Source organism: Penaeus japonicus, unplaced genomic scaffold (genome assembly GCF_977035675.1).
Source record: "Penaeus japonicus unplaced genomic scaffold, GWHDUDI00000001_assembly GWHDUDI00000032, whole genome shotgun sequence".
NCBI classification, from domain to species: domain Eukaryota; kingdom Metazoa; phylum Arthropoda; class Malacostraca; order Decapoda; family Penaeidae; genus Penaeus; species Penaeus japonicus.
This window is the reverse complement of record NW_028234434.1, coordinates 513,936-524,682: the sequence shown is the minus strand read 5'-3', so window position 1 is coordinate 524,682 and position 10,747 is coordinate 513,936. Positions and strand designations below refer to the sequence as shown.

Genomic DNA, 10,747 nt, shown 5'->3' with positions numbered 1-10,747 from the left:
CGTAACTACACCAGTGGTTTGTTGTTGCCTATATACTAAAAGCCAAACAAACAAACACATAGTCAATTGATAATATGATAGAGGTGGCCTGTTCCCCCCTCTCCCCACACTTGGAGAGGGGTTGGCCACCTCTATGCAAGTGTGGGGATAGGGAGGGAGAAGGGAAGGGAGGGAGAAGGGAAGGGAGGGAGGAAGGGAGAAGGGAAGGGAGGGGGGAACAGGGAGGGAGAAGGGAAGGGAGGGAGGAAGGGAGGGGGGAACAGGGAGGGAGGAAGGAGGGAAGGGAGAAGGGAAGGGAGGGGGGAACAGGGAGGGAGGAAGGAGGGAAGGGAGGGGGGAACAGGGAGGGAGGGAAGAAGGGAAGGGAGGGGGGAACAGGGAGGGAGGGAAGAAGGGAGGGGGGAACAGGGAGGGAGGGAGGGGGGAGGGAAAAGGGAAGGGAGGGAGGCATAGAGGTGGCCAACCCCTCTCCCTCCCTCCCTGTTCCCCCCTCCCCCCACTCCCCACACATGCAAATTGGTTTGCGACGACCGACCGACCGATCAATGAATAAATGAATACACGACACGAGTCAGTCATTACACAGATAGATGGATGGATAGATAGATACATAGATAGAGAGATACGACCACAATGTTTAGAATGCATTCCTTATCCACCTGGCCCTTAGGTCGATAACCGACAAAACAACCAGCAAGGAAAATCATGGAATCGCCGACGCCGCCGACGATATTCATTCGCTTACAAAAATGAAACAAACAAACAAAAAAAGACATCGAGAGACGTACATGTTTACATTCTTAGCCATACTTGAGTCTTCACACTTATTTATTCCACTTGTCAGAGGAATAATGCTGTACATATTACTATTATCAAATATGGGGATGCTCACTCACTCACTCACTCACTCACTCACTCACTCACTCTCAAATGAACCAAAGTAAGGAAAGCAATTTTGCACACCTCCCTCCCTACCAAACTCTTATATATTGATTGGATGAACAAACAGTGAATAAACAACTAAGCCGCACATGATATCTGTAGGCACTACTAGTGACATGCACACGCACACGTACACGCCATGCAAAACGTACACATTCATCTAGTAAAATGCATGCAATGAATAAATGCACACACACACACACACAACGCGCACGTCCACGTGCGTGCATGCATGCATAGATAGGCACATAGGCACCTGGATGCACAGATATCTGCACACATACACACATAAACACCTGCACACATAGACGGACGTAGGCACCTGCATGCATAGGTATCTGCACACATACACACCTGCACGCACGCACGCACACGCACTCAAAAAGAAAAGTCAAATCCAATCAAATAAAAGCCTAACTTGTCGCATTCACACGCACCCACACATGCAAATTGCTTAGTTCTCACGCACGCACGCGCGCGCGCGTACACGGCATATAAACACGAAAAGAAGGAGGAGGAGGAGAAGAAGAAAGAAAGAAAAAATGATAATAATATTATAAACAATGAGAACTCAACGGCAAAATATATGAATTAATAAATAAAAAATAAAATAAAGCAACGGCCATACTATGCACGCACGCACGCACCCACGCACGCACGCACACGCACTCAAAAAGAAAAGTCAAATCCAATCAAATAAAAGCCTAACTTGTCGCATTCACACGCACCCACACATGCAAATTGCTTAGTTCTCACCTATAGCCGCTAATTACAAGCACAACGCACACGTGCACACGGCACGGGATAAGAGTAACACTGAGAGCAACACTAACCATATGGAATAATTCAAAGGCCATGCTCGGAAAAGTTGAAAATACCAGAAAATGCTCTTATAAGCAACAGCCGCACACACACACGCACAAGCACACACACGCACAAGCACACACGCGTACAAGCACACACGCGTACACGGCACATACACGGCACATACACACGAAAAAAGGAAAAGGAGGAGGAGGAGAAGAAGAAAGAAGAAATGATAATATTATAAACTATGAGAACTCAACGGCAAAATAAATACATTAATAAATAAGAAATAGAACAAAATAAAATAAAATAAAGCAACGGCCATACTATGCACGCACGCACGCACGCACGCACGCACCCACCCACGCACGCACCCACGCACGCACGCACCCACGCACGCACGCATTGGTTGGGAAATTGAACATGGAATAAAATATAATTGTGTGCTTGTGACTCGCTATTGCCCTAGGTTCGGTTACAAAAGAAAAAAAAAAAAATAATAATAACAAAAAAAAATAAAGTAAAATAATATTGGTCTGCTATTGCGTTAGGTTAGGTTCCCAAAAATAGAAAGCAAGAAAAAAAAAAAAAAAATATCAATCGTGTGCTACAGCGTTAGGTTAGGTTTGGTTACCCCCCCCCCCCCAAAAAAAAAAAATAAAAAAAAATATATATATATATAATATATGTATATGTAGATGGATATATAGATACATACATACATACATACATACATACATACAACCATAGATGGATAGATAGACACATACATACATACATACATGCATGCATGCATACATACATACATACATGCATGCATACATACATACATAAATAAATACATACAACCATAGATAGATAGATAGATAGACACATACATACTTACTTACATACATACATACATACATACATACATACATACATACATACATACATACATACATGCATACATCCATGCATACATAAATACATACATACATACATACATAAAAAAGAAAGAAACACACAGATTGATATAGAAAAAAGCAAGTTAAAGGACTATTCATTTTATTATTATTCGTAAAAGCGGGCGAGAAGAAATGAATTTATATATATATATATATATTATATATATATTATATATATTATATATATATTATATATTATATATATATTATATATCATATATATACATATATATATAAATATATATATACACATAGCTCTCATATATGTATGTGTGTGTCTCTCTCTCATATATGTATGTGTGTGTCTCTCTCTCATATATGTATGTGTGTTTCTCTCTCTCATATATGTATGTGTGTGTCTCTCTCTCATATATGTATGTGTGTGTCTCTCTCTCATATATGTATGTGTGTGTCTCTCTCTCATATATGTATGTGTGTGTCTCTCTCTCATATATGTATGTGTGTGTCTCTCTCTCATATATGTATGTGTGTGTCTCTCTCTCATATATGTATGTGTGTGTCTCTCTCTCATATATGTATGTATGTGTGTGTCAATCTCTCATATATGTATGTATGTGTGTGTCAATCTCTCATATATGTATGTGTGTGTCTCTCTCTCATATATGTATGTGTGTGTCTCTCTCTCATATATGTATGTGTATGTCTCTCTCTCATATATGTATGTGTATGTCTCTCTCTCATATATGTATGTGTGTGTCTCTCTCTCATATATGTATGTGTGTGTCTCTCTCTCATATATGTATGTATGTATGTGTGTGTCAATCTCTCATATATGTATGTGTGTGTCTCTCTCTTATATATGTATGTGTGTGTCTCTCTCTCATATATGTATGTGTATGTCTCTCTCTCATATATGTATGTGTATGTCTCTCTCTCATATATGTATGTGTGTGTCTCTCTCTCATACATGTGTGTGTGTGTGTGTAGACAGACAGACAGACATATATGTATATATATATATATATATATAATATAGATATAAATATATCTATATATATTTATATCTATATTATATATATATATATTTATATATATATATATACATATATGCATATATACATATATATATATATATACATATATACATATATATATATATATATATATATATATATATATATATATATATATATATATATATGTATATATATAATATAGATATAAATATATATATAACTAAATATATATAAAATATATGTATATGTAGATGGATATATATATACATACATACATACATACATACATACAACCATAGATAGATAGATAGACACATACATACATACATACATACATACATACATACATACATACATACAACCGTAGATAGATAGATAGACACATACATACATACAACCATAGATAGATAGATAGACACATACATACTTACATACATACATACATGCATGCATGCATACATACATACATATATACATAGAAAGAAAGAAACACACACAGATTGATATAGAAAAAAAGCAAGTTCAAGGACTATTCATTTTATTATTCGTAAAAGCGGGCGAGAAGAAATGAATATATATATATATATATATATATATATATATATATATATATATATATATATATAAATATATGTAGATGGATATATAGATACATACATACAACCATACATACAACCATAGATAGATAGATAGACACATACATACTTACATACATACATAGAGAGAAAGAAAAACAGTTTGATATAGAAAAAAAGCAAGTTCAAGGACTATTCATTTTATTTTTCGTGAAAGTGGGCGAGAAGAAATGAATTTATATATATATATACATATATATATGTATATATGTAGATATATATATATATATATATATATATATATATATATTTATTTATTAGTGATGGTATTTGTATTATTGAGAAAGGTGGCCAGCCACACGGCTATTTACTGTCGATTTATTTGTTTCTTAGAACGGTGTAAGAGTAACATTGTTACAATAATATTGATGAGAAAAGTGGCCACATGGCTCTTTACAAAGTTCGTTTGTATTACTGAGAACGGTGTAAAAGAAGACTATTTTAGTCATTAGTGATGAAGGAGCAAGGTGGCCAAATAACTATTTATATTACTCGGAATGATGTCAATTTAACCTTACATTAATAATATTGTTTGTTGCACAGAGAAAGGCGAATTAACGAAAAATAATAACATCATAATGCAAAGGTTAGATTAGAACACATGTTTCTTTATTCGTACACTATTTTTTCGTTGGTTACGTCAAACTTTATCCTTAAAAAAGGATTTTAGGACCTAAATTAGGTCCAAGGTTTTTTGTTTTGGTGGTTGTTGTTGTTGTTGTCGTGATCGGTGAACACGCTTAACCGCCGAAGCCGTACAGGGTGCGGCCCTGGCGCTTGAGGGCGTACACGACGTCCATGGCGGTGACGGTCTTCCTCTTGGCGTGCTCGGTGTAGGTGACGGCGTCACGGATCACGTTCTCGAGGAATACCTTGAGGACACCACGGGTTTCTTCGTAGATCAGACCAGAGATACGCTTGACACCTCCACGGCGAGCCAGACGACGGATGGCGGGCTTGGTGATACCCTGGATGTTATCACGCAATACCTTGCGATGCCTCTTGGCTCCTCCCTTTCCGAGTCCCTTTCCGCCCTTTCCTCGTCCGGTCATGGTGCTACTTTGCTAGGTAAGTTGCAAGTTGAATAATTTGCGACAACAAAGACAAAGTTTGGAAAGAAGAGTGGGAAAGAAGAGAGGGGATAGGGGAAGGATAAGGATAGAGGAAATGAATTTTAGGAGGAGAGAAAGGAGCCGGGGCTTAACCCAGCATGCAGGGTAAAGTTGTAGGTAATAGTTGAGACAGGACTTTGGAAGGGGGATAAAAGGGAGAGGGGGAACCAAGCGCCATCTGAATCGCCGAGTTTAGCATAGTTTGTCTTTAGCGCGCACGGTTTTCTCTCTTTCGCCACTCGACTCGCGGGAACAAACACACCGCCGACTCAAGGTCGCTCGGGGCGAGGCCGCCGATCGACCTTGAGCGTGTGTCAACACTGGAGGCTGTTTGCACCCAACGTACTCGTGGGAAAGGGGTCAGACGCGTGCGGCCTTGGACCTCGCTATACTGAACACGGCCGATTCTCGGCTAACCAGGGAGGTGGGGTGAAAAAGATTACAGAATTTGGCGCCATCTGCGGTGTGCTCTGTGCACGGCCTCCTCGACCGTGGCTACAGAGATATCCCTCGGCTAACCTTGTCTGTAGAAGCGGGTTGAAGCTCGGATGTGGCCGCACAGGGGCTGGCCTCTCCTGCCGGTGCCAAGGGAGGTTTCCCTTCCTTGGAATCAGGACTGATGGAGAGGCGCGGCCCTGGCGACCTACACCACGATGGGGTTAACACCACTGGCCGTGACACTCCTTTCCCCGGCTCGCATAAATCCTTCCGACAAAGAATTTATGGTCTTGGCACGGGTAATAGCAGCGAATGTCACGTATCGGGATCCGGAACCAGTGGGATGATGGGCAAGGATTTAGGATTCGGGATTCACGCTATGATTAGGATAATGAGATGAGATGGGGTGATGGATGAGGACGTCGGCAGCCACAAGCGTCAGGTGACGAGGTGAAAAGATTTAAAAGCGGGGATACAGGGCAGTGTCTAAGGGAATTGAAGCTTTATTAGGAGATTAAAATTAGGTCACAACAACAAAACAGACAAACAAAACTACATTAAAACAGGAAGAGAGAACACAAACAAACAAGGGAACATTTAAAACAAGTGGAAAGAGGAAGGGGAAAAACGGAAATGAAGGAGTAGGAGATGGTTACAGAGTGTGCAGCCAAAGCTAGAACACTGCATCCACTTCTTCGTCCCATGCTAGAGAAAACAGATCATGGCCTATTCCCGGTCTCCAGCCGGAACGAAAGATGGTGTCGAGTCTATCCATCCAGTCAGAATGCCAGGCACGGAGTTTGTCGATCTGTTTACAGACCAACCTACGCCACTCGATGTTCAGAGGAAGCAGAGAAGCTTCCTCATGGAGTTCAGATGTTGTAATATATTGATCCCAACATACGTCATAGATCCATCTGAGTGCTTTATTCTGAACGAGCTGGAGTTTGCGCATGTTAGTGTAAGCTGTTTGTGAGAGTGCAAGTGGTGTGTATGTCATCAGAGGTTTGATAAGTGTTTTGTATAGATGCAGCTTCGTGCGAGGGGCCGCACTTCTAAATCGATACAGCGAAAGTAGGGTTTTGCGAGCCAATGCGGCTTTTGACTTAGCGTAAATATGAAAACGAAAGTTCGTATCAAAAGTTAAACCAAGGATGGTACAAGAGGGTGTGATTTGAAGCGGTGGTTGTAGTCTGTCGAAGCTGTTGAGGTAAATGTTGTCGTAAGGAGGAAGTTTTCGTGGTTTTAAAAAGAGAACCTTTGTTTTTGTCGCGTTAGTCTTGATACGCCATTTATGCTCCCATCTCGAGACATTGTCAAGTTCGTCATTGATGCGTCGAACGACACCTGAAAGCGCATCGTGTCGAGCTAAGTGAGTACAATCGTCGGCATAGAGGATAGTGAGTGAATCTGTGTGTGTGGGGTTTGGAAGGTCATTTGTGTATAGTGTATAGAGTGTTGGGCTGAGTATGCTGCCCTGAGGTACTCCTGCGTGCATTGAAATTGTGCCTGAAACTTGATTTAAGAATTTAAGCTTTAATCTACGGTTATCAAGAAAATTGCAAAGTAATTTCTTAATTAAATTTGGAAAGTTAAATTTGGTGCACAGCTTGTACTTCAGGCCAGTATGCCAGACCGTGTCAAAGGCCCGCTCAACATCTTTCGTGACAAGAACAGTCTTTAGTCGTCGGTCTCTGTTATTACTGATGTAATTCGTCATGATGTTAAGTGCGTCTTGCGTCGAGTGATGCGAGCGAAAGCCGAATTGTTTGGGAGAGAGAAGGTTATGGTCTTCGAGATACCACCTTAGTCGAGTGTTTATGATTCGTTCGAAAATTTTCCCTAACGTCTCGAGTAGACTAATAGGGCGGTAACTCTTAGGGTCGGTCAGGTCCTTTTGTGGCTTAGGAATGAGGGCCACTAAAGCGGTCTTAAAGGGAACAGGAAAATAGCCGGTCGCGAGAGAAGAGTTGTAAAGATTTGTTAAAGCTTGGATGAGGTTGTCAGGAAGATGAAGAAGAGCGTCGCGTCCGATCTGTGAGGAGCCTGGAGCCTTACGAGGAACCCTCTTTAATCTTTCTTTGACCTCCTCACACGAGATGGGGGCTAAGAGTTCGCAGGTGTCGTCCAGCCTATCCAGACGGATAATTGGCTCTGGATTAGTTTCTACCCTGTTATTTTGACTCCAGGTTTCGATAGATTGAATATGTTGAGTGAAGAGTGGGTGGGGTGGGTGAGGGTAGAAAACTTGAGCCCAGTGCTCTTGGAAAACTCGAATAACATCCACGGGATTCGTTACATTTACGTTATTATGAGTGAGGTGGGAAAAGGGAGGGTAATTACTACCTTTAAGTTGCTTAATTCTTTGCCAAAATTCCCGTGGATTGCGAACTCTGTTTGTTTCTACTTTCTTAACCAAATTTATCCAATAATTTTGATGGTCTGTATCAAGACTATCGATGACATGTCTTCGGAGAATAGATAAGTCCCATCTAACTTGGTTTAGTCTATTTAAATTTTGCGTGAAACGACTTCTATAACAAGTCAAGAGACGTTTTGTCCTTTCAGATGGCTGAAATGACATGCGAATTTTATACGAAGATCTGGGGATAGATCTAAGCATAGCTGAAGAAATGGAGGTGAAGATGAAGTTCCAATACCTATCTATTGATTGGGTGTCATTCCCATCGAGATTAACATGAAAATTTTGATCATTTAACGTTTGAGTGAAAGTCTCCCAATCTGCTTGTTTATACCGGAAAGATCGTTTTTCTTTGTTGAGTATAGGTGAGGTTGAAATCTTTAATATGACGGGTATGTGGTCCGAACCGACGTTCGGACCGGGTTGTAGGTGTGTGTGGTAGGCGAGTGCTGCCCTGTTCCCAAAGACGAGATCAGGGCGGCCCTTTCCTCTGTTTGTGTATGAGGTGAAGAAGTCGGGTCCGATGTAGTGGAGTCTTTTTGTTTCAAAGATAGAAAAGAGTTGCCTACCATGGGGGTTGGTAGATCTGTGGTGTAGTGCCGTGTGTGTGGCGTTGATGTCTCCGGCAAAGAAGACTGGGAGGCTGGTATAATTAAAAATCTTATTGAAATCTGCAAGAGGCAAGTTAGAATTTGGAGTGACATAGGCAGTGGAAAGGATAATAGGGCCCTGTGGGGTGAATATCCTGACTGCCATGAAGTCAGGGTGAGTGAATGGTGTGGTGATGAACTGAAAGCTGAGGGTGGATTTGATGAGAATACAGGACCCTACGTGCACTCCGTCTCTTGATTGCCTTGATGTGTATCCATAGTGCCGAATTCTATAGCCATTCGTGATGCCTATAGAATTTAGTAAGACGACATCGGGGCGTTCTTCTTCTAGAAAGTTGTAGAACAGGTTTCTGATGGAAAAAAAAGACCTTACGTTCGCTTGTACGATTGTTAGCATGTCACTCAAGGCAAAACCATTTTACCTGGCTTCACCTTGCGTGGCGTAACCCGCTTCCTGGAGCGGTCCCGAGCTCGATCCTCGATGTCCGGTTCGAGGTCAGGAAGAGAGTCCTGCGAGCAGGACACAGGGCGGAAGTCCTGGGAATCGGCGGACCAATCTCCAATACTCCCACGCTGCCCCATGGCTCCCCCGGAGGAGAGCAGGGGAACTGTCTCCTCAAGGGGAGGAAGGGGCTCGTTCGCGACCCCGGAGACGAACTCGACGTCGATCTCGGAATCGCTTGAATCCTCATCGAGGATAGTGTCATCGTGGTGATGACAAGGAGCAGGAAGGGGGGGATCCTTCTTGTCTGTTTCTGTATGCTTGGATGGTGGCGTGATGTGTTTGCGTGTATGATCAGTGTTTCTTGTAGAATTGCGTGCTTGTGCGGTTTCGTCTGTTTTGCGTTGTGGTGGTGGTTGCAAAACGAGGTGTCGTGGAGTGGAGCTAAGAGGCACTGAGTTAGTGTTTGTAGCCTCAGTAGCTTTAGTTTCGGTGGTTGTGGCGTACTCTGAAATGTATAGATTGTCGTCTTCGAAGATCTCCTCGGGGATGACAATGCTGGGGAATCCGTTTCTTTGTAGCATGAGTGGGACAATGTTCGCGAATCTTTTAGCGTTGTATTTGGCAGCAATGAGAGCGACGTGTAAGATGGTTTGGATTTTCGGGTCTGTGTTAGGAGTAAAGGCGTTTGTGGTTGGGAGTGGGAAGGGCATTGTCATCTTTGAGGAGGTCGGCCTGGGTGTACTGGTTTGAAGGGGTCGAGTGGCTGCTGTTGTGGCGTAAGAGGGGGCAGTGTTTTTGTTTTCCCTAATCTCAGTACGTTTTTCTTTCAGTATGGCTTTACGTCTCGGGCAGGATCCGCTAACTGCGACGTGAGAACCCTCGCAGTTGCAGCATTTGATGCTCTCTTTGCACTTGGCGAAGAAGTGACCTTCGCCAGCGCAACGGGAGCATCGTTGTGGGTGTGGGCATGAGTGTTTGCTGTGGTCGAAGCGGTAGCAGTTTAGGCATTGCTCTATCGGAATAAAGCACTCTGGTTCTACGTTGTATGTTGGAACCGATGTATTAAACATCATGAGTCCACGTGCTAGAAGTTTCTGTGCTTCCTCAGGGGCAGAGACTCGTATCTTGACGATACGAGACTCGGGAGGCTTATAAACATCAAGAACAGTGACACCGTTCTTGGCGGATACTTCCTGGGCGATAGACTCAGCAGATCGTGGGAGGATCGTCCTGTCGACCTTTTTCGCCACGACCGTGCATTTGGCCTTCGTTTCGGGAGAGGGTACGGGAGTGAAGCCATGATCTTTTAGTTTTCTCTGGCCTTCGGCCGAAAGAAAGGGGGTCAGGTGCTCAGCTTTGGCTACTGTCACTTTGTAGCCTTTATGAACTTGAAAGAGGTGGGTGACTGCCA

The 10,747-nt window shown here is 42.4% G+C and overlaps 1 protein-coding gene and 1 long non-coding RNA gene across 3 annotated transcripts in view; both read right to left on the bottom strand.

Annotated features, from left to right (window-relative positions):
* LOC147467899 (uncharacterized) overlaps window positions 1–10,747 on the bottom strand; it is a 181,472-nt gene that overhangs the window by 56,654 nt on the left and 114,071 nt on the right. The window lies entirely within an intron of this gene.
* LOC122242765 (histone H4) lies at window positions 4,970–5,405 on the bottom strand. The gene has a single exon (XM_043000152.2). The coding sequence runs from the start codon at window positions 5,358–5,360 to the stop codon at window positions 5,049–5,051; it is 312 nt and encodes a 103-aa protein (XP_042856086.1). The 5' UTR covers window positions 5,361–5,405; the 3' UTR covers window positions 4,970–5,048.

Excerpts from the sequence above, each read along its gene's own strand:
- LOC122242765 (XM_043000152.2), bottom strand. The coding sequence starts at position 5,360 with ATGACCGGACGAGGAAAGGGCGGAAAGGGACTCGGAAAGGGAGGAGCC.